The sequence below is a fragment of the Notolabrus celidotus genome, chromosome 19, assembly GCF_009762535.1.
Source record: "Notolabrus celidotus isolate fNotCel1 chromosome 19, fNotCel1.pri, whole genome shotgun sequence".
NCBI lineage: Eukaryota > Metazoa > Chordata > Actinopteri > Labriformes > Labridae > Notolabrus > Notolabrus celidotus.
The window spans coordinates 25,225,568-25,250,607 of record NC_048290.1 but is presented as its reverse complement, the minus strand read 5'-3'; the positions used below and the strand labels follow the sequence as shown (position 1 = coordinate 25,250,607).

The 25,040-nt window shown below is 40.0% G+C and overlaps 1 protein-coding gene across 6 annotated transcripts in view; it reads left to right on the top strand.

Moving 5' to 3' along the window:
• The window catches only part of strbp (spermatid perinuclear RNA binding protein), a 111,483-nt gene that overhangs the window by 53,820 nt on the left and 32,623 nt on the right, over positions 1-25,040 (top strand). For all 6 annotated transcript variants that reach the window (XM_034709576.1, XM_034709577.1, XM_034709578.1 and 3 more), the window contains one exon: positions 14,149-14,328. In XM_034709576.1, coding sequence (XP_034565467.1) covers positions 14,326-14,328 — 3 coding nt within the window. In that variant the 5' untranslated portion in view covers positions 14,149-14,325. The remainder of the gene's footprint in view (positions 1-14,148; positions 14,329-25,040) is intronic.

Sequence of the window (25,040 nt, the reverse complement as noted above, 5' to 3'; positions counted from 1 at the left end):
GGAGGACGTAATAGGGGCCGCCCCTTAACCAATCAGAACGGAGGATTGGAGATTAGCCATGATTGGTCCGTCATAATGGGAACGAGGAGAATAATAACATTGCTTGATACAAAGGCATTGGAAAACAGAGATTTTACAATAGTTTCAAATTACTCCACGTACGGATAAGTACCGATGGGTATTATGACCTTTTCTCCAAACCCAGCAGAAAAACAGAAATGTTTGTTACACCATTCCTACCAACAGCAGCTTTAAGTATGTGCATGGAGGCAAGTCAACCAGAAGTCCATTTATTCCTCTGGGGAATCTGATATCCAAATTGAACTTCTGCTGTGGATTTCGTAGATACCATATGACCGGGGGCTAGCTTAGCAAACAGGCTGCTAACTAGCTAATATTTCCTTCAATTCAGCTACCTAGGTTGATTGTCAAATGGGTTTGTACTATTAGAAAGTTGTTAATCTAGTTTGACCCAATTGTGAATTTCTGCTAAGATATGGTTTGCGTCAGATTGTCTGAATTAGTTTTAGCCTCTCCCTTATGGCAGCAGGTGGTTTCTATCAGGTTTCGCCCAAGATTGTTACTTGCGCACACAAGACAGTCAGACAGACAGATCTAAGTTTGTACATGTTAACATTAAGTCCTCTCTGCCTGCTAAAGTTTTAGTGTCTTGAAGTAACTCTTGTAAGGTTTTTGCACTTTGTAAATAAAACTAGATGGATGGACATATAACTAGATATAGTGACAGATAAGTAGATATAAAGATGAATGGATGGACAGATCTCTGTATCTTTCCTTGTTAATCCATTTCCCTGAGTCTTTCCAATTTGACTCATTGTCAGCAGGAACCGCGCACGCACGCATACACACACACACACACACGCACACTGCTTTTTGCTCCATTTTAATAATCGACCGATGGGAATTACACTCCCCCTGTCAATGTTATCTATCTCCCTTGCAGAAGCACCGTCAGCGTTTTCCCTGCTTTCTGCCATCTCATCAATACTCTGTGCCCTAACCTCCCCTGGCCTGCGACTGGACCCACTCAAGACAGGACAGAGAATACACAGTTCTGTAGCCATTTTTTGATAAAGGGATAATAGCTGAGCATGTCTGCAGGAAGACTAAAATAAAAATGGTTACCAGAGGGGGCTCATTAGTGTTTTTCAGAGATCAATTCTGGGTTCCTCAACACTTGACCTCACCTTGTCCTGCTGATGGATTAAAATACTAGTTTTAATCAATAAACCAAGGCATGGTGATTCTTCTTAATTTGTTTCCAAGGCATCTGCATTTGTGAACCGCATCTGAGCTGCAGTACAATGTGAGTAGTTTGTCTTACTGTTGTCATTAATGGGCTGAATGGGCTTTTTTGGGGGGAAAATATCTAACTGAAGGTAATAGACATTGGGCTATTGGATTCTATTACTGTGGACCTGCCGATTCTAATTGTAAGGGTTGCCGAAGGTCAAAATCAACTAGTCAAAATCAGTATCCCATCACAGAAAGGAAAGCAAATTTGGAATACAAATAAAGGTGACAAACAGAATTGATCGTGGTGACCAGAAACCAAATAATGTATGATGGGACTGAGTGAATGTTTTCAGGCTGAATGAGCGAACAAGGAAGATGGAAGAGAGCTGAGATAAATCGAAACAGACCAGGTGTATAAGATCAGATCAGTGGGGAAATCAGTCGGTGTGGTAGTTAGAAAGAAATCTAATTGCTTTTGTACATGTGTGTCTACTGTGATACTGTAGAGAACCATATTCACTTATTTATGACAGAGATTCATCCATGTGTCTGACATTTACCTTCAGAGTATGTGCTCATAGAAATAGAATTCTATCCCAGGAAATATCAACACATGTAACACTTTGAAATAAATGCTTTAAATGTCCCCCATTGTATAAAAAAAAGAAGTGAATGCATAAAGACTTGTAGACCTGCGCAGGACTGCATATTCTTAGACCGCCAGCCATGAAGCCTGATTGAAAGGCTTGAATGAAAACCAGCAAGACTCCTGCTTGTAATGAGGACTTGAATCAAGAGCTGTAATTACTGTGTAATATTTTAATAGGCCAATTCCTGACAGTATATTCAGGTGCATTATGCACTAGCTTTGTCTGTTTTTCTGATCTATTAATAACTCTCTGTGCCAGATGCTCAACATAAGAAGCGTTGTGGAGGAATGGACAGAGAAAACAAAGCCGAGGAAATAGAGGGAGAGGGGCAGGTTTGGGAAAAAAGGAAAAGAAGACAGGAAATACAGCTAAACGAGGGGAAATCAAAACAATAACATTACGGAACAAGAAAAAGAGAACGTCGATATACCTTTAAGGAAATGTAGTACACACCTGACACCATGTCACCGCCGTCCTTTGCTCTAATATTCTCTCGGCATGTGTCGAGGCTGCGGCATAGTCCTGCATTAATGAGACATAATGCAGAAAGTATCCTCTGCATGTCACCTCCTCCTGGTTATGTCTCTATTTCACAGGGTGTATGTTCAGAAGAAAGGTACAAACTGAAACCTTTTCCTGTTAGCTGTTCTAATTTGTGTTTGTGTTTGAGGAACACTCAACCATTCCACCCTCAGACAGAATTATTTTTCCTTGTGAGTAGAGAAACACACAACAGTCTTTGTCTTTTCCTTGCAATTTCATTTATAATTTCATTATTTTTATTATTATCTTATGAGGGCATTTTTAAAAGATAGGACAGCTGAAGAGAGACAAAAAATGTGGGGAGCAGAAGGTGTCCAAAGTACGGCCCGGGGGGCCATTCGAGGCCCGAGGTCCATTTATTTATGGCCCCAAGATTCCATCTTAAATTGTGTTATTTATAACACAGAAATAAATCACCATCTGCATCATCTGTACACTTGCAGTTTCTTTCAAGCGCACAAACAAAACTAAAGTCAATCCAGAAACGTCTCAAAAAGCTTCACATGGACTACCTGTCTAAAGCCAAAGAACTGGGAATTCTGCAAGATGGCAATAAAGAAGAAACACAAGAACTCTTAAAGTTGACAGGTTTTCAAATGAATGTTCTTATCATGATGTGAAAATGTTCTTGATGAACACTAAAAGTTCAGAAGACACAAAAGAGGACACAAGACAAGATCCAAATTAGGAAATTGTGCAGAAAAGGCAAAATTTGGTGCATAAAAAATGTTCAGAACGCAGGAAAATAATAATTTTGCTATAAAATGAAAAAGAAGAGTGATGAAATCCAAATTGTGATCATGCCATAGGAAAATAATTATACAGTATTTTTCCCACATTGCCCGACCCTAATGAAAAACATTTTCCTCCAGAAGAAGATACAGTTTGCTAATGTTTAGGTGGCTTGTAGAGAACTGAGGACTACCTAGTTACTGTTTAATTGAGAAAAAAATGTAAAATATTTGTTATTAAATAGGAATTATAAAAGTTATATATGAAATATCTAAGTCTTGGTAGGAGCCACTGGCCCTGACGTATTCTGACGACATCAAACGTGGCCCTCTTTGAAAAAAGTTTGGACACCACTGAGCTAGATTGATGGCGCCCCATCCTTGCACTTTTATGATGTTAGCTTTTGGTGCTAACAGATTCAACCAGTAGGTGCAGTGCTCAATATGTAGGGCCCTCATATCTCCTACATTTAAAGATTTAAAGAGGTTTTCTGTTGTTGTCTGTCTGTTGATTTAAATAGCCACGGGCAACATGGATAAAATGGATTTGCATTTGTAGTAAGGGACATCAGTTAGAGTTGATCTCCATTATGTATGGAGTCTGGCAGGGGGCATTGCAGCTCCTGGCCGGGAATTCCTGTCATATTTTAAAGGCTGTCTTATTATATTTCCAATTCTCAAGCGGATATCCTCTCCTATATGAGCCAGTGAAGCTTCACAGTGAAGTACAGCAAAGCAACCCCACAGCAAACAGCTTATCTGGGCATGTCTGTCAACCTCAAGTGATATACAGGCTCTTCTATTTCGCTCGAGGGCATGTCGATTTCAGGCTCCTCAGAGGTACCTTTGGGCCAACCCTCACATCATCTTCAAAACTGGATAAACGCTCTTCATGTTGACCCCAGATGGCCCAAGAACAGGAGGGTCAAAGTATCCAACCACTGCCTCTGGCTTTATGGGGAGGAAGCAAGGAAAGTGTATAACCCAAAGGTTTCCCTCGGGAGTTTGTGTTTGCAATGGTTTGTTTCTCAAGTTTCTCTCCTTTAACTCAATACTGTCTTTTAAATGCAACCCAAATCCATCTCCTGGCCTTCTGACCATTACCAGAACCCTGTGACCGTCTTTTTCTTCCACTTCCCATGTCTCCTTATCTGCAAGAAAACTATTTACTTAAACAAAGCTTAAAACCAAGATGTTATCTCACAAGAAGAACAAGTTGTACTGCTTGTATTTACAGTTTGAGCTCACTCAGCAAGTGTACCAGTTCTAATCTCAGTGTCAGAGGATTTTTCTGTCCCTCAGAAATGTCACATTTCACAAGCAGAGAAGAGCGCTGATGAAGGGGACATGTAGTGCAGGCTTTCTGTTGCCCTAATGAAGTTAAATTGTCAGTAAACCCTTCATCTGCCAGGCACTCTTGGCTGCTCTCTATGTGCAAATAGAAGCAATTTACCTACTCACCATCACCAAATCTGTCAGCCATGTTTTTTCCAACTTGGACTCTTGCGGCAATAAGAGGATATCTTAACCCAGCTTTATCTGGCACAGATTACACTTAAGTTATTGCTTTATCTGTTCTTGACAGCCTGCGTGCGATCTTGTCCATTAAAGTCTGCTTTACTGTACAGAGCTCTGTTGGATGGATCAAAAGAAAGAGAGGTAGTTGACTGATAAAGAATAAGATGCTGCATTGTGTAGAAAAGCTAATCTTCATTTCCAGCAAAATTCCAACACTTTTACATTTTCAAGAACAGAGACGTCTGTCTGCTCTCTCCTCTGCATTCATTCTCTCTCTTTCTACTTATATCTTTCTCTCGCCCTCATTCTTTTTCAGTAAGAGTCCTTCCTCTAACACTGTTTATCATTCTGACCACTTGTCTCTCCATCCATTACTGTGTCTCTATCCTGCAGTCTCCCTCCAGTAGAGATCTATGCAGACAAACAGTCAGCTAGCACCTGTTTACACACTGGATGCTTTTCCACAACAGAGGTGGTGAGAGAGGTGTGCAGGAGCGTGATTCTGCATCCATTCTGTTTATTATGCGCCACCTGGTGCTGCGAGTTTCATTAGTTGCGTCCGCTGGGTGTGTGTGCGTTCGTGTATGTGTGTGAGTATGTTTACCCAAATCATTACCACACTTTTGCAGATGTTTTCCCAGATGCAAACATTATGGCACCAATAACCCAGGAGCCAGCCACACACTGGATCCTGTTTTATGCTAATACAACACAGAGGCTACTCATGTAGATTCTCAGGTGTATGTTTCTTTAATAAGATGGGTCAGAAATAGCGATGGTTGAGTGGAGCATTCATTAAATCTAAAATACCTTACCTAGGAATACTTGCGTGAAGAGAAATCAACAGTTGTGCTTTAAAATAACTTCAGAATAACACACTGACTGAACTGCCAGAAAAAAACAACCCATATTTCACCTGCTCAGAGATTAGCTCCATGCTAGGTCGGCTTCACTCTAGCGTAAAGAGACATCCGTACAGTCGGTTCAAGAAAAGAAGAGTATGACATGTGACAGCGGGGTAAGAGCTGGAACCAATGCAGAGAGCTGTAAGTACATGATACATGGCAAAGCCAATCACCTTATAAAGGGTCCTTATGGCACCTGCTTTTACACGAGACTCTCAATACTTTCATACAACAAAACATTCTTATCTCCACTCAAACACGTGGATTCTACTTATAAGGAAAAAACATGCCGCACATAAGGTAGAGTTTCAACCATATCATTTAAAGGGACTGTGAGGAGTTTTTAAATGATGTTGAAACAGTATCAAACTGATGCCTCCTCATGAGCTACAAAGTAAAACAAGTATCAGCAACAAGATTGGTTATTTCTTTATAGTGCGTGTTATTAATCAATCAGTCAAGCTTTATTTATATAGCACCTTTCATACAAATCAAATGCAATTAAAAGAGCTTTACGGTAATGAAAAACAAGATAAAAGCAGAAATAAAATGATGGCAGAAGACACTACATATTTAAAATCAAAATGGATTTTTGATGTAGACTAATGCACACCCACAATAATAAAATATATGTAATTAAAAATAAGTTAAAGCATGAAAATAACAATTGAAATATAAATAGTTAAAATAAGTACCAAAAAAAAGGGTAAGGATAAAAGTTGAAGATGAAAAAATGCACTAAAAATCAATAAAACTGAGTAAAAAATTAATAAAAAGAAGTTAAAAATAAATAAAACAAAACAATGAAATAACATTAAAATAAATATAAAACAGTAAAGTATTAAAGTTATGAAACCCTCGATAAATTAGAGTTTTATGCAGCATACATTAGAGCCTTGTTTTGAGTTGGATTCAAGGTCATTTATTGGACCTTTTTAGGTAGATTTAGTTTGCAATCTCTGCAAAAAAACAAACTGAGTCCATATCCGTCATTTACACCTCATTGTCGATGTTAAGAACTCTGCATGTAAAGTCTGGCAGTGAGAAGTAAGTTTGCATGCAGGAGGAGGTTTTATCTGTAGATTACATTCTTTTTTACGTAATGTTTTGTGCTCACGGTGGTGCAGTGATGCAGTGATGCAGTTGTTCCATGGTAGGGAGGAGCCTTTTGTGTGTAGTTTGCATGTTTTCCATGTTCTTTTGTGACTTTCGTCCAGGTAAACTCGCTCCCTCCCACAGTCTGGAGACATGCTTGTTGGGTTAATTGGTGACTCTAAATTGCCTCTAGGTGTTAGTGTGTGTATGTGTGTGTTAATGCCCATGTAATGGACTATCGACCTGTCCAGGGTGTACCAAACACTTCCGAACATGCTTCAAACATGAAGCATCAATCTGCATCATTTAACAGATTTTAAAAGCAGAATGACTAACAAAGATGAAAACAGCATAAGCCAGATAATCAAAAGTGTTAAGGGGAATACATTGTGGAAAATCAGCTCCTCTCACACTAATTAGCTGACTCTCTCTGGCATTCGTCAATCCACTGTCTCCCCTCTCTCTGTCTTTCCTGCTGCTCGTCTTATTTGATGCTTATCAGATGAGAAAGGTGTAAATTGCTGCTCTGTGCCGGCTCAGCAAATTCCCCAGCTCTGCTATCTCTCCTCAATCTTTCAATTACTTCCCATCCTCCACTTCCCATCCTCTGTCTGATTTCTTTCATCTCTGTCAGGAAAATAGGATGTAATCACCAACTCACGACACAGGAAGGACACACCACAGATGTGCGTGTGTGTTTCCCCTCATGCATAAACTTGTAGAAGAAATATATTCAATGACTATGGAACCAAAATGAGGTGACAGTGTGTGTGTGTGTGTGTGTGTGTGTGTGTGTGTGTGTGTGTGTTGTGTTGTGTGTGTGTGTGTGTGTGTGTGTGTGTGTGTGTGTGTGTGTGTGTGTGTGTGTGTGTGTGTGTGTGTGTGTGTGTGTGTGTTTGTGCACGGGCAAATCTATGCATGAGCCAGCACCAGCGTTAATGAGGCAGCTTTTCCCTCCTTCCTCCTCTCCTTCTCTGGAGAAAAACACACAATCACACATTAATGACCCACTAGAACGGCGTTAATAAGAAAAAGAAGAAGAAAAATGGAAAATGGATACTGGTGGGAGGTAGGGGGAAAAAAAGGAGATGAAGGGTGAACGCAGAGAGAAATGTAATAATTGGTCAGGGTGATCCTAGGGACGGGGGAAGCCACGGGAGGATTCAGTAACAAACAGGAAGATAGATTTTGTATGAGCAACACGCAGCCATGCATGTGTAAACATGGCCCCTGTCAAACCCAGGGGAAGACAGATGTGGGTGGTCGTACTCGAGTCCATCAAGCAGACACTTCCAGGGCGTAGAAATGAAGCCAGTGTGGAAGTGCCAAAAAGTGCAGTTCATTGAGTGGCCACTTGAGACTTGCTCCAAAAGTGAGTCAAACCCAAGCGGCAACCTCCGGTCTCAAATTATGAAGCCCATGTGGAAGTGTTATAAACTGCTATTCATCGAGAATCCGCTTGAGGCTGGCTGCAGAAACACCGAAAACCACATACATACAGACCAATTAAAAAAAGACGATCTTTGCAGAAGAAATAAACATGTTTACAATTGGTTCAAAAAACGGCTTGGTTCTACATAGCTAATCTCTCTATCGGCACACACTGGAGGTTCAAGAGATATTAAGATTACGAGTTTTGGACGGGAACACATAGCTTTTGGCTAGGAGGCTCAAACTCCGCCTCTTTACGTCACACTCTGACTGGTTGAGTTCCACATTTCCAATGTGGCTGCCACCGTAGATTGGCTTCAAAACAGCGCTCAGGAACAGATGGTTGACGTCACGGTCGTTGTTGTTGTTGTTGTTGTTGTTGTTGTTGTTGTTGCAGCAACCCAGGCATAAGTACAATTAAGAAAAAAAGTTCCAATTAGTAAAAATAAAATAAGTAAAAATAAAAATAGATAAATAAAGATAGAATACAATTTAGATATATACAATGTTACGAATGGAATTTAGATGAAAATGTTACAAATGCATTAAATATTAGTAATTACAGGCAGTGTTATAACTGTTTCAGTAGTGACAGGTTGACATGGTGTGATTATGTTTGGTAATGACAGATAATCAAACCATGTTATCCTGTTACTACTGAAACATTTATAATACTGCCTGTAATTATTATAAAATCTAGTATTACTGTAACATCTGTTATATAAGATGCAGTCTCCTTTTGGGGGCTATACCAGAGAGAAAAGGTTTAAACCGTCTGCTATCATGAATAGACTTTCATTGTCTTCACAAACGTGTAGTTTCTATGCAGATGTGTAGCTCTTTCTAGTACCATCTGCTATTGCTATACTGCCAGCTACCTGTACAGTAGTTGAGTTTAGCATTTAGCATTGTTGATAGTTGGTGTTTTTCAAACCCTTAGCTTCTCTCGAGCACCTTCTTGTCCAACAATAGTCACTTAAGGCTCCAGAACACCAACATAGCGATGACCAAGATGTAAAACTTAATGCTCATTGGTGACATTGTGATGGCTACGTCGAGTATTTATACGCTCCTGGTATCCAAGTTTGATGCCCACAATAAATAACCCTTTATATAATTAAAACAATACAATCACTCTATTTTATTGTAATTTACGTGTTAGCTGGCATGTGCAGTATAATTTTCATTTGCATATACTTATATTGATTAAAGATAAATGAGAGGAAGTGTCATGAGAGGAGAGGAAATAGATGGAATTTGTGTTGTTGATTTCTATTGCTCTTATAATGAGAATACAATAGAGGCTGGCACATTGTTATTATGCTTTCCGGCAGGGTGTCTGCATGCACTATAATCATGGGCACACAATCCTAAGTGGCCAACCCATGTCGGGAGGGAGCTGAGCCCCCCCTCGAGTGCAGTGTTGGCTGTTAGGTAAGTGGCAAAACATGAGAGCACACACACACGCTGTCGCTGCCAGGTGTGTAGAGGAGGTAATTGTCGGTGTGGCCGGCCGGCTGCCAGGGAGAGCTGGAGAGAAAATGAGGGGCAGCCTCTGGTCGAGTCTGTTTGCCCGAGGGGGGCCGGCTCAATATCTGTGCTCGCTGTTTATCCGGTTCCCCTCTGCCCCCCTGCACCGCTCCGTATTCTCCTTTATAGTTTCTCTCTTTGCCTCATTTGTCCGCTGTCCTCGTCCTACTTCCTTGTGTTCATGCTCATTGTCAATTCTACCCTATTTCTCCCTGTCTTCCCTCCAAATGTTTCCTCTCTCCTCTCTTCGCTTGCCCTTGTTCTCCCTGGGTCCCACTGAGCATTCACTTGAGAGGCTGGTCTGCTCCAAGAGAGAGCAACAATCACGTGTGTTTATCTTCTCTGTCCCTTGACAGCATCCAGATAGAGGTGTTGTCTGTTGGTGATGATACTCAAACTATTAAAGTGGTTGTTTATGTATCAATGTGGAGTGTAAAACCAAGGGAAACTGATGATCAATTATAGGTTTTGCAGGTCAAACTTAAGTGCTGTAAAGAGGCCATTTCACTGCTGTTGTTTTATCCATTGTTAAGGCTTTTGGACACTACCTCGTCCATTTTTTGATAATTAATTCAACTTTTCAGCTTCTTTTTGCATTCATTCTCTGTTTTATGTCATAACTAAATATCATCAGAAGAATACATGACATTTAAAACCACAGCCTTGGTATCTAGGAGGCTAATGGGTATTTTCTGTTATTTTCTGACCATTAATAGACAAACAGCCCCATGAAATAAGTCTGCTTGATAAATACAATTCTTGTTATTTGCAACCCAATTTTTATTACATTTACATTGTTTACCTTCAAAGTGTTTAGTCTGATCTAATTGGTTGAAATATTAGTCTTCAGTAATTAAGTGAAAATTGTACTTAAGTTAAGATTTATTTTGCTACCTATAACAAACTACTTCCAGATTGATAACAATGTTTTTTTTCATTATACAAAAAGAAAATCTGAACCAATATTTTGCTATCATGTCCCATTACTGTAATCACTCATTTAGTGTTAGACTTAAGTTTATCTAAGAAATGGTAAAGAGGTAAATGGGCTGTACTTATATATCACTTATAGACAATCATAATGCTTTTACACTATGCCACATTTATCACTTCACACATGTCCATACACTGAAGGCACAGACTGCTATGTAAATTCCTCATCAGAATAAACTAATCCCATTCGCACATTGCCAGCTATGACACAAGGAACCCTTCGTGTTCAGTGTCATGCCACGATTCCCAAGGATGTTTCAACATGCAGACTATGGGAGGTTGGATCAAACTGCTAACCTTACAACCAACACTACCACTGAGCCAAAACTGCTCCCCAGAATCCCATCCCCTCTTCATCCATCCCAACCACAACCATTCCATTCAACCCAAACCCATCTGATCCAATCCCATCACTTTACATCCCATCCAATCCAAACCCATTCTCCTTGAACTGATCCCACCCCATTCTCCTTGAACTGATCCCATCCTATACCATCTCATCCCACCTGAACCCATCCCATCCCATCCATTTCTACCTGATCCCATCTCATCTCAGCATCTCATCCTATCCCATCTCATACCATTTGAATCCATCCCATCCCAACCCATCTCATTTGAACCATCCCATCCCATCTCATCCCACTTGAATCCATCTTATCCAATCCAATTCCATCCCATCCCACTTAGAAACCCATCCCATCCCATCCTTTTTCCTTCTGTTCCAACCCAGATTAGAATTTGAAAAAGCTGCTCCCCAGAATCCTATCCCCTCATTCCATCCCAACCTTAACCATTCCATTCAACCCAAACCCATCCCATTGGAACTGATCCCATCCCATCCCATTCTACTTGAACCGATCCCCTTCTATACCATCTCATCCCACATAAACCCAAACCCATCCCATTGGAACTGATCCCATCCCATCCCATTCTACTTGAACCGATCCCCTTCTATACCATCTCATCCCACATGAACCCATCCCATACCATCCATTCCCACCTGATCCCATCCCACCTCAGCATCTCATCCGAACCATCCCACCCCATCTCATCCCATCGCATCCCACCTGACCTCATCTCATCCAGTCCAATCCCATCCCATCCCGTGTCCAGCCAATCACCTCCAAAGCCTCTATCATGTTGGATGCGTTATCGGTGTTCACGCAAACCTGTTGATCCTCCTTCGAAACCCAGTATGCTAATGCACCTCTCATCTCATGTGCTATATTATCCCAGTATACTCCCCAGGGAAGAAGGATGTCTGCAGACATCGGGTGTTGAGTTTGAAGTTTGTTGTTATAAAATGAACTGTTAACCTGATGTAAGGTTCGGTTGTCCGTCTCGACCACAGGTCCGTGGTTGTGGCAAAATGATCGGTTTCACAGAGCTCGGATTAAACTTTCATTTTACATTTGTTGTAGATTTTGGGAATGGCCACTTGATTAAAACATGTTCAGGATGACATTTTGTAATGTTTGTCCAGCGTCCGAACCATTTTCTGAAAAATGTTTCTTAAGTTTCTCTTTTGGTTTCCCAGCTGTTTGTAGCGTATGTGTGAGTGTGTGTCTCTGTCTCCCTCGCGCCCTCCCTCTGATGTTTGTCATTGGCTGGCTTCAACTGTCAATCAACAGCAAGCGTGAAATGAGGTTTGTGGTTGGCTGGCCTTAGCTGTACATTTCAGGGTAAGCATACATGCAGGGCAAGCGGGGAAAATCTTGTTGATGTCGTTGATTTTGCGAAATTAATATCTTGAATGTTCATATCCCGATATCGATACGATAACGATATATTGTTCACCCCTAGTTCCAACCCAGATTAGAATTTGAAATAAAAAAATGGGTTAGAGTCTTCTTGTTGGTACTTTTTAACTGTTACTCTACCACCATTGTCATTTGAAGTTATATTGAATAATCAAAATAAACTCTACCACATTTCTCACACCATCTTGAACAGCAAACTCCCAAATTGTAAGACCTTTGTAAAAAGTGAACATATGAACTCTTGTGTGCACACATGCAGACCTGCACTGCTCTATAAATGTCACTGCCTTGGTCTGACTGTGACCAGATGCTTCTGTGTACTGTCAGTGGTGATACTGTTGACATTTCATGTTGTGAATAGAAACGCTGTGTGTCTGTTCACCTCTGCTTGCTCTGCACTGATAAAACGGGCCTGCAGTGTTTTCATAGCAACACCAGATATATGGTTTACTTTCCAGAGTACTGAGATGGGCTGAAGGTAGAAGTCACATATAAAGTTCCATTATGAAAGGCATAAAAAGCAGAAGGTTCAATAAGTTTACTGGCATTGAATGTGTTAGTGTATTTATTCTACATATTCAGGGTTTATGTAGAGCTTTGACTTCCTTCTTTCTGTATTACTGTACCGTCACCTCTGCTTTTTCTTCCCTGAAAGGAATAAAAACCAGGAAAAGATAAGGTTAGAACCATTACCGTCTCACTTTGTATTGGAAGGGGCACTCTGGAGCTCAATGATCCGGCTCTCGCCAAGCACTAAACACAGTAATTTTAAATCCTGCTTGGAGTTTTGTGCTCTCAATTTGTTTCCTGGCGCTCTCTCTAGTTTTCATCACAGGGTGAATCAGAAGTGCTCTATAGTAAAACACAGTGTTTTAGAGTAAAGCACAAATCTTATTATTATTATTTCACACAGTACTGTCACCGCTTCATGTTCAAAGTGGGGGGAAAAGTCATGACGCATCCATGTTGACAGATGTGTGGACTCAAAGCAGCATTGTCAATAAAATGTATAATGCATTCACAGAGTATTTGACTTTAGATATGTACACTGTGCTTACTTTATGTACAAAAAAGGACTTCTGTTTTCACTTCTGAATTCACTGAGGCACATTTATGATCCTGTGCCTTTTTTTTTTCATAAGAACACGACAAAAAGCAGTTCATGTGTAGCCTGTCAGCTAGTTTGCCTCTGTGTGTGAATGGAGGTGGGTGTGTAAGGCCTAAAGTGTGTAACCCACTGTATGAGAACAAATGTGTGTTTGTATTACACTCCCTCCACCCTCCCTCGGATCACTGCAAGCTCATGAAAAATGAATGAAATGCGTGCTTGCATGTGATGATGTGTACACCTAAGAGTACGCCAATGTGTGTTCACACATCTTTCTCCATATGGGTCAATCTGCAGTTTTGTCAGATGCTTCTTTGACTCCAGGACAAGGTGCCTCCCTGAACTGAATGTTATGTGTCAGTGTGTGTGTGTGTGAGGCTGTGTAAGACAGGAAGAGGGTTGAGTGTAGGTATGGGTGGATTTGGGACTTGCCTTGTTGGCTAGATGTCGGTTGAACCTGATGGGAATGATGCTGATTAAATGAGCATGCTTCTCTCTCTTTCTTTTATTTATGGGTCTTTGTTTGCAAGCATTTTCAAGTCAGATGATAAGTTACTGATTAAATCATTCCTTTTATGTTAAAATGCTGATTAACCTTTTATCCTCTCTCTTTCTTTAATCTTTTAGAAGTACTACCTCTTGTTCAGCGGTGGCCAGAGTGACAGAGGAGCACATGAGGAGCGGAAAAGGCTTGAAATCGACTTCCTGACCGATAACCTTGCTTCTGCCCCCCCACCAAACGCCAAGCAACTCCAGGAGCGGGCGTCAGAAGGAAGGAAACGTGTGACCACTCCTCCTGCAGGCATGGTAATACACTCTCTGTATATTTTGTTGTTTTTCTCTGTGTGTGTGTGTGTGTGTGTGTGTGTGTGTGTGTGTGTGTGTGTGTGTGTGTGTGTGTGTGTGTGTGTGTGTGTGTGTGTGTGTGTGTGTGTGTGTGTGTGTGTGTGTGTGTGTGTGTGTGTGTCTCTCTCTGTGTGTGAGCTTGGATGCTGGTGGATTATCTACAGCAGAGTGGGGAAACACTCTTCAGTCTCGAGGGCGAAAGAGTACAATCTGATAACTCGTTCTAGACGTGACAACAGAGTGTGAGTGTCAAAGAGAGATACCTGATAAGGCGATAGTGCGGACAGGAGGGGAGAGCTTTTTGGGGGAGGAAATGTACAGACCATATGTTATCAAGACGAGAAGGAGAAGACAGACGAATGAAGGAGACAAAGGAGGTGAAGAGGGTGAAGAACAATGACAGGAAATGGGAGAGCACAGACAAAAGGTTTGTGAAAAGAAGGAGAGTAATTAAGAGAGAGAGAAAAACAATCGGGTTAATTACTATAAGTAATTAGTTTTCTGGATGCTTCTACTTAGAAAAGCCATTGAGAATATTTCTATTGTTGCATTGCTTGTCATTATGTTCTGTATAAAAATATTAAATTCACCCCATTAATTTTTCAGTTTTTCTAAATTAAGGGTGAATCCAGTAGAAAACCAGCTATTTGCTTTATTTAAGTACACTTTATTATTTATTGTAGTTCTTAATAATGCTGTATGCCAGTATGTACTGTGCATTTCCACCGTCTAAATTAGTAAAATAACACAATGTCTATTAACATATTTGCTTTAGTGGTGAGATTTGCAGAGTAACTCATTGTACAAAACGATACAATATGATATGATGTGTAAGAGGTCTTGTCTCACCCTGTCGGGATTCTATTTCCCAAAACTCTCTGCTAACCATACATTATACCTCTGATTACCCAGTTACTAACTTAAGATACAAACACCTTGCCAAAAAACTTGGTCAAAAGATTATTTTATTGATTTAAAATGATTCATGTATACAGTTTTTAAATCAATAAAATAGTCCCAGTGATTCCACATCAGTTAACGTTCCATAACGATGGATTCATATCTGCCTGTTGCGTTCAATTTTACATTAAACTGTCTCAAATTCCTTCTTCTCTGAGCTCTGCAGGAGGTTGACACTGCTCCTATCATCACCAACACTTGTGGTTTAAGTGCAAGATTTAGCATGCTAACTGATACTAGCATTTTATCCACATTCTTTTGATGCAAATGGAAACTCATGGTTTTACCTCACCTTACCGTCTATGCGGATTGATTTGACATGACGTGTGATCAGTTTGCTTCTGGCGTTGCTCATGTTAGGGAAAGTTAATTAAAGTTGTCCAGGGCTTGTCAAGAGGTTTTTGACCAATCAGAATCCAACACGACACGACACAACACGATACGATATTAGATACGATACGATACGATATTAGATAGGGTACGATACAATATGATATGAAGTGATATAATATGCTTCAAAACAAAAGATACAGAATCCCTTTTAAAGGTGAAGTGCATTAATAATATCATTAGTGCCACCACAAGGAGTCATGATGTAGTGACGCTGTGAGTGCTGAATGACTTTTTGAAGACATTTGTGTGTGTGTGTTTTTTGATAAAGAGCACACAAGGTGCACTGTTAGAGGAAGGAGGTGAATAAGGGGAAGTACAGCATTGTAAAGGAGGAGGGGAAGGCAGCTCAACAGATCAAAGGGCACCGGAGGGGGAAAATGACAAGTGAAGCCAGATAAAACCATAAAAACACAAATGATGGGCAGAAACATGACAGATGAAAAGCGCAACGTATCTGGAAAGCAGGAGGAAGAGAAGTGGAGAGTAGGAAGAGAAGTAGAGAGAGAGAGAGAGAGAGAGAGAGAGAGAGAGAGAGAGAGAGAGAGAGAGAGAGAGAGAGGAGAGAGAGAGAGAGAGAGAGAGAGAGAGAGAGAGAGAGAGAGAGGAGAGAGAGAGAGAGAGGAGAGAGAGAGAGAGAGAGAGAGAGAGAGAGAGAGAGAGAGAGAGAGAGAGAGGAGAGAGAGAGAGAGAGAGGAGAGAGAGAGAGAGACGAGGGATTGATTAATGGTCTCAGCCTGTGACAGTGGGAGCCTTTTCCCTTGAGGGGGGGAGCAGAGCAGAAGATGAATTATTGAAAACCAGAACAAGAGGGGAAGGAGGAAAAATTAGTGCAAAAAGGAGAAGAGTGGTACAGTGGTTTGTAGGAGAAATGGAGAGAGGTAAAGGAAGGAAAGAAAAGGGGGAGGGGGAAGAGAAAAATGAATGACTGAGAGAAAACAAGATGTTGCTGAAGATGCGGAGGCTGGACGCTGCAGAAGAGGGCACACGGTTGAGCTCATAAATAACCAATGGTAATGAGAGTAGTGTGTGTGTGAATGTGTGTGCGTGAGTGTGTGTAACCTGCTGTGATTAGTCTTGAGTTATGGTGATGCAGCAGATACTGCTGGTCACCTTGGCAAGCTTGTCACTACATTAATCCCAAAAACACCTAGCAGTTTCTCAATCGACTTTCAACCAAGTTTTCCCCTTAACGAATACTCATGCCCTCTGCGTTTGTCGGACACTTCATTCCTCTTTTTACCAGAAAAAAAAAATCAACCTGATTCACAAGAAAACAAGTCCTTTGCACCGGCCCAAAACAGCAGCCTTTTTTCCTGTTGCACCGCTCTGCCACCATAAGTTTTTTGGGGAAGAACTGTTTTCTGGTCACTTTTGGTTATAGTAGTTACTTTCAGTCTGGATTAACAATTTCTCCTTACCCAAAAATCATAGTTATATCTGCAGTAAAGTACAATGAATTGAGGGATTAGTTTGAAAACAAAAATGGGAAATTACACACAAAGAAAGTGTAGGCTAAAGCTTAAATTCACAATGTATATCCTTTAAACATACTTACTAAACATACTTGGATATAGGCAGCCTCTTAACAGCTAAATTGATGTTACTCCGTGACGATGTTTTATAATTGTTAGATAAAATATGCTCAACTCAACTTTACTTTTATAGCACCTTTCATACATAAAAACATGCAGCCCATAGTGCTTCACAGAATGACAGAAAACAACAGCAATGGTAAAATCATAAAAGGCATGATTATAAATAAAATAATAATTAGAAATCAAATCAATACAGTCAAATTATTAAAATAAATAATAGTGTAAAGAAAAGTTAAAAAATAAGGTAGAGTTAACAAGATCAGATGAATACAAGAAATAAATAGATAAGTTAATAATTAAATAAGAAAAATGAATGTTAAAGGAATGATTAAAATAATAATTAAGATAATTTATAATAATGTCCAGGGCTAAAAATAAATTACTCCAAATTAAAAGCTAGATTAAAAAGGCAAGTCTTAAGTTTACTTTTAAAAACACCCAGAGAGCTCGCTGTTTTAATGTCCAGAGGCAGAGAGTTCCAAAGCTTAGGGGCATAAAAACAGAAAGCTCTCTGGCCGGTGCTTGTGTGAGACATACAAGGAACATTCAAAAGGGAAGCTCAGTTGTATTTTTTTCTAAATAATTTCTTTACCTTTTGGACTAGTTGATTAGTCGGAATTTAAATGTCCGCCTAAACAACTGAAATTAAATGCTGCAGAAAATCTGTAATCTACATAAGCCTGATCAATCTACAGTCTTTGTCTATCTCGTCTGTCACTTTAAGAGCTGACAGCAAACAAAAACATTTTGGTGGTAGTAATATTATCATGTCCCTCAGAGTTAGCAAAATTACAGTAATTTGGGAACATAAAGGACTAGAAATTTCACAGGTAAAATGACAGAGTTGCAAAAGTGTTTCTACATAAGGTAAGTATTCAATGCCTTAAATAATGATGTGCTAACTAATCAATTAATAACAAAGATACTTTCCATTTGTTGCCCTGGAATAGTAACCTTTTTGGGTTCAGGTCCACCTCTCACTGCATTAAATGTTAAAAGATAGTGTCTTTGACATACACATTACCTTCAAAAATAAAAAAAACATACCTAAAAGGCTCTAAAAGCTTTCATTAAATTATTTTCTCAGTCTTCCTAACTTTATGGCTATTTTATTGTGTTCTGGTATTCCCCCTCATTTGGCGCACTCAGCACTGTAATAGTATGCCCAGAAACGGTGTAAAGTCATAACATTTTATGGGCAGGCCATAAACCTTTTAGACAATACCGACACTTTAAAGGGAGCAAAGAGCATAGATCAAAACAAAATAACAGGAGTGCAAAGTAGGCTGGGTACTGTAGTTTCAGGAGGCAGATAACAAACTTCAATGATTTCAGCAGACTTGAGATGACTTTATACGCTGATGACATGCTCCTTGAAGTTCTGCTTTTTATGTATCAATGTATGGGGTTTTGACTTTTCTTTATCGAGGCACTTGAGTCAGTCTATTTGTTGATTTTTTTTTTTATGCTGGATCATGCTGCCAATAATGTGATGTTCTATAAATATTTTGACGTACGTGTGCACTGGGATCTCATGTGTGTGTGTGTTTATGGGACTGCACAATAAAATAGGATAGTGGAGTGTGGTGAGCTTGCTTGCAAGCAGAGTGCAGATAAATCACTGAATGAATTTTTAATGCAATCTCCCCCAGGCTGCTGGATGTTACGGAGACAGCACTGAGGTTTTTTTATTTTATTTTGTGTGTGTGTGTGTGTGTGTGTGTGTGTGTGTGTGTGTGTGTGTGTGTGTGTGTGTGTGTGTGTGTGTGTGTGTGTGTGTGTGTGTGTGTGTGTGTGTGTGTGTGTGTGTGTGTGTGTGTGTGTGTGTGTGTGTGTGTGTGTGTGTGTGTGTGTGTGTTGCCTGTCCTGTCACTTGTAGCCTATTTGTGATGGGTATTTGAAGTTTTTGAATGTTCTGTTCTGCTTCAGCTTTGCTTGGTTTCATGTTGGACTAAAGAGGTGTGACATCTTCTCAGACACCACTTCTGAAATTGTTTTGCCTCGTATTTATGGGGATGTTTTTTTTTTTTAACTTAGGAGGTGTTTTGGACTGTGTTGTCAGCTTCATTACAAACAAATATTGTTTACGTACCTGGTGGAAATATTAAAAAACGGTTTGTCTTTATCCCCCTGCATCACCTTCAGGCAATCTCTCAGCTTTCCTCGACCTTGTTTGTTTACTTTTTGAGGCTTTTCTGTCATCCTCTTCTTTCTGTCATCTCTCATTCTCTTTTCACAACACCTCCAAGTGAGTGCTGTCATCTCAGCTCCTATTGCACGCAATTTAAATAAAATAAAAACACACAAACATCCCCTGCTGCCCACCACCTGAGCACACACACACACACACACACACGCACACACACATATAGAACACTATTCCCAAACGGTGGTATATAAATAACAGGCATTAGGCATGTTAAACAATAATGTGAGAAGAGAGTATCCCTGCAATCACAGCTGATATTGCTCCAGTGAGTCTTGTCCTTGGCATTGGGTCATGTAATTTATAACAGATGGCCGCAGAGAGACAGGATGAGACAAGAAGAGACAGGCAGCGATGGAGAGGAAAGTCATCGGATTCTGCTGCAGACTCTAAAGTGAAATGGCCTCTGCTGACAGGGTGCGTGTCTAACCACAACACCTTGGACTGAAATGGCTTTACTGCAGGGCATTAAAGTAGAATGGAGGGTGATGGATAGAAGTGATGGAAATAGGTGTGTGTATGTGTATTAGACACTCTGTCTTGTAAATAATGTCACATATGATTTTCCTGTTTATTGTGTTTGGTAGCAGATTTATCGCATTTATCCTGTGATGTGTATGAGGGCTCTTGCGTTGGTGTGTGTGCACATTAGTTTGGTACACAGTGAGTTGTAAATGCTGTGTAATGTGGTTATGTAACATGCGCCTGCAAGCCGGCCGGCCTCACTGGAGCATGAAATGGAGTGTAATTGGTAAGTGTGCCGTCTAAAAGGACTATGCAACAATACCATATGAAGGTATATCTACACACACGCAGACACACACACAAAGCAGGGTGTGTGCTGGTGGCTCGCAGACAGCTGGGATTAAACAGTTGCATCTGGGTGCGTCTGTTTAGGATTGCTAAGGAGACAGGCAACAGACTTTTTTTTTGTGATGTGTGAGCTTTACTGATAGAATTTGCTTTGGAAGCAGACACTTGTGTCATTTTTAAATAGGCCATAATACTGACTGTTTCTTACATGTTAAAGAAAAAAAAACACTTATTCCAATTGCAGCAAAATAAAATTTCCAAAAAATTAAAATAAACTGTAATACTAAATTGTTTTTAATATGGCAACCAATAAGATAAATAGGTTTTGATTCTGTGGTACATTTTGATACTAAGAGATATAATACAGTTGGTATCTTACTTTAACATACCTAGCCCTCATACAAGGGCAGATTCATGGGGTGGTTGGGGGTGGCCATGCCCCATTGAAATCTGATCATCCACCACGGAGGCCACTCCAAAACCCAAAATATCCTTAACTCTGATTGGCTATTTGCCCTGTCAGAGGCTTATAAAAAAAATCTACCTTTTGAGCTGTGTTACAACAGGCTGCTAGAAGCTTTCATTGCATTTAAATGATGCAGATTGCATTTTGTTAGTACTTTAAATCATGGAATTGGACATAGATCTTTTTATGAGTCCTTAAAGATTGTTTCCACTCTGTTGTCACTTTATTAAAAATAAATGTAGAGTTTTGTTGTAAAAGTAGACTGGATGAATGGAGATGGAGAGGATAATACATACTAAGCATTCGAGTTGAGCTGGTAAAGTCAGCTCCCTTGTTGGCCACCCCTATCAAAAAGTCTGGCTCTGCCCTCACTCCTGTGTAATAACATTGAACTCTTAAGGTTAATCTGTGATATTAGGGAACATTGCTGTGAGACGATCAGATAGGTTTAAAACAAATCCCCAGATTAGCCAATTAAGAAGAGTATTTTTGACATGTTGTGTGAGCTCACACTCAGTTTTAGCTCTAATCAAAGCGATTTAGATAATATGGATAAACGGTGCCCTTATTAACAACCCGTCTGGTTGGCTTGACTACTTGTTTGTGATGCCCAAGCTGGCACGCTTGGTTGTAGATTTGTTTCCTGTTTTCCTTTTTAATATTAAAATTGCTGTGATGATGTTACATTCAGATTCATCCTGCTATCATATTCTAAACGTGTTGCCGTAAAATAAGTAACCTTGGCCCTACAAGACAGCTTAACTGAATTATCACAGCCCAGGATGATCTGTAGGTCAATATGCTGGAATTGGACACAGTCTAAATTTGTTAAAGTGCCAGTGGGGGTTGATACAGGCATCTGGACAGAGGTCCTTTGTGACTGAACCATCATTTATGATTCATTTTGCTCTTCACATGCAACCTTGGACAGGAGAACATATTGTGGGATTGACCTCGAGGTGACGAGTCGGTCAGGGTGGATTCAAGGACGAGCGATGTGTTTTCTCCGGCAGATTGAGTGTGCATCTTTTTTAGGGTCCATCTGTCATCAGGGTGTGAAGACAGCTTCATGACAACTTCAAAAGTGTCAACACTGTAATACTTATAGTACTATACTATATAGTCAGATATTAGAGCAGAAAAGTAACTCCCATTTCATTATTATCACAACATGAGCATTCATACAAACGCACCCCAAAAGCCTTAATGTATTGCAGTGAATTGAAAAATAATGCTTTAATGAAAAACAAGCATATTTAATTTCTCAGCATGTCTACACTTTACCTATTAGATGGTGTTTCCTGGGTATAATGGGGATGTGTTTACACCATTTGAAGCAGTTGTATGACGCTCAAGCAATCAACTCTCCTCACATTAATTGGAGTCAATTTAACGATAAATATAAAAAAACAAATTTTTATTATCAATTTTGAATTCAGGAGGGTCATGTTGCAAAAAACAGGTTCTGTGTATAACATGGAGAACAACGGATAAACACAAACACAATTAGTTTTTAGCTTATATGCACTAGTGAATAGTGGTTTATTCACATACTGTTTAGTCCCATTCAATATTATTATTCCAATTTCAAACAATAATTGCACATCCCATATGTTTCTGGTATTGTGCAGGCTCAGCTGGTTCTCATCAAAAACTTTAACACATCCCTCAAATTAGATTCCTGCGGCGAAAGTGCAACCACTTCAAAAGACATATTTTATTGATTAAATCTGTAGAATATTTTTAAAAAGCCCTGGATCAACCCTGAAGTTTTATCTCCGCCTTACTCTCAAATTAGTATGTCACTGCAAAATCCTGCAATCAATCCCCCTCTTGGCAACATTAGCTGACTTATAGCGTCACTTGTCCAAATGTCTGCAACATTATCTGGGCACTGGCTGATCTAGGAGGTCGATTCCTGTCAGTGAGTCCTCCTTAACTGCTCTGATTTACATGGTGATCAGAGCGGCCGGGTAACAACTCCCCCACAGCCGAGTAGTACCTACACACACACACACACACACACACACACACACACACACACACACACACACACACACACACACACACACACACACACACACACAGGCACACAAACACGTAGAAACTCTCTTGGCCGTGTGGTTTATGGCTGCAGAAGCTCCCATTAGCGACGGCTCATAAAGTCTGCGACTGTTGGTCTGTTAAACACTGCTCTGACAAGGCGCGCAAGTAGAAAGACACACAGTTTAGTTCTCATGCACAATGGGACACACACTCATATAGTTACACAGCTTCCCCTCTTTCTTTTACAGGACTTTGTGAACAGGTCATAATATTTAGAGAAGAAGAATAACTTAGAGACAGTAAAGATTTCTCATAGCTTACAACACTTAGTTCTGACCAAGTAATCTGGCTGGACTAAAGGCATTCCACGAGTGCTGATGGTGAGTACAACTCCCCCAGGACTTCTCACTATGTGTATCACTTGGCCTCAGGCAGGTGTTCTGAACAACTATTTAACACTGCAGTGGACAGTGATGGTTTTGATTACCTAGAGTTGGTACCTCTGAATCACACAACAGACTCTTATTTCACTGTTTGATCAACAAACTAAAACATTTAAATAAGTGTACATCATACAAAGCGGTTACCATAGACACAACCCAGTGTGTGAGTGTAGGTTGTGATGTTGTACTGAATATCAATCAATCAATCTTTATTTATAAAGTGCCAACTCACAACAAACGTTATCTCAAGACACTTTTACAAACATAGCAGGTCTTGAAAGTACTCTATGTTCTATTATTAACAAAGACCCAACATTAAGATAGGATCAGATCCTGTCCCATCTTACAGACAGGACTCCGTCCTGTCTCATTTTAATCCACCATGAGCAGAGCACTTTGCAGCATTTAGGCAGAAAATTCAGGCAGAACCAGACTCATGTTAGACAGTCATCTGCCTCAACCTACTACAAAAGAGGGGTAGAGGAGATGAAAAAAGAAACATGATAGTGGTGAGGCTGACAGTAGTCGTTGGAGTCTGGAATGTCCACAGCAGCAGGCCATCAGTACGTTGTGGTTATTACAGCCGTGCTGATAGTCAGTACAAAATCATAACCGCTCGTGTGATCTTGCTTGTAGAAAGTAACAATGAAGGGATTTTTTTCTTATCTTTTTTCTTTTTTAAATCACTATTGTTTTCTTTTTCTCTTAAGACATTTTTCCCTTGACTGTTCTGATCAAAGAACTATAACATAAGGAAGTTCCTTTTAATTAAGATCTTTCTTATGAAACAAAATTAATCAAATTGTCATTCATAAACTCATATGTCCAAAGGTGCATCCAAACCTTTTTTGTTGTCATTAAAGGATAATATAATCAAACATTTTGATAATGGACATATTTTAATAAATCAAAATTGTTGCTGCTTCATTTTCTTGAATTAGAGGCAGCACGGGCATAATTTTCTATTTAGTTATCTATTTGTTTCCTTAGGAAAAAATAACATTCATGCACTTATACAACTGAAGCAGACATTGTTATTTTTCCTGATACCTATAATGTCCCTTAAACTCATCAGCATGCCTAAAAATTGTTCATCTATTTAAAAAAAACACATTCAAAGTTACATAAATACATCAGTCCCTCTTAAAATGTCAAATTAAGTCTCCAACGTCATTTGATCAAAATAAGACATGATGTAACGAAGCTTAATACATAAATATTTAATTCCTTCATCTTCTTTTCAAGGTATCTAAATTCCCTCCATGTCACTCCAACGTGCCCTGCCAAAGTGTCGGAGAATCACGGCTGAGTCCCGCTGGGATTGCAGTGTGTCGCCCTGCCAAATGTTTGTACCACACTCTGCATACTGAGCTTACACAGCCTGTCAGCCTGCAGTCATTGTGCAGGGCTTGTCCTCCATTCTGTTAATGGCTTTATCTCGCTCACTCTGGTGAACGAGAATGTCACGGTTCAATTAGGAACAGGATGAAGTGCGTGCGTGTGCTTCTGTTTTTTTATGTGTGTGTCTGCATAGGTGCAAATGTGCAGCAGTCCTTAGATTTCAAGTGGGTTGAAAGTGCTCGAACTACACTATCTTTACTACTATGAAAAGGTCATCTCTACTCTGTGTGTGTTCGTGTGTATGTGTGACTTAGCATGCAAAGTGTGTGGTTCTCTTTGACTCGTGTGTGTAGTGAATAAAAGGAAATGTGGCTCTTGGAGATAAGCAGCTTGTTGAGAGCAGCCTCCTC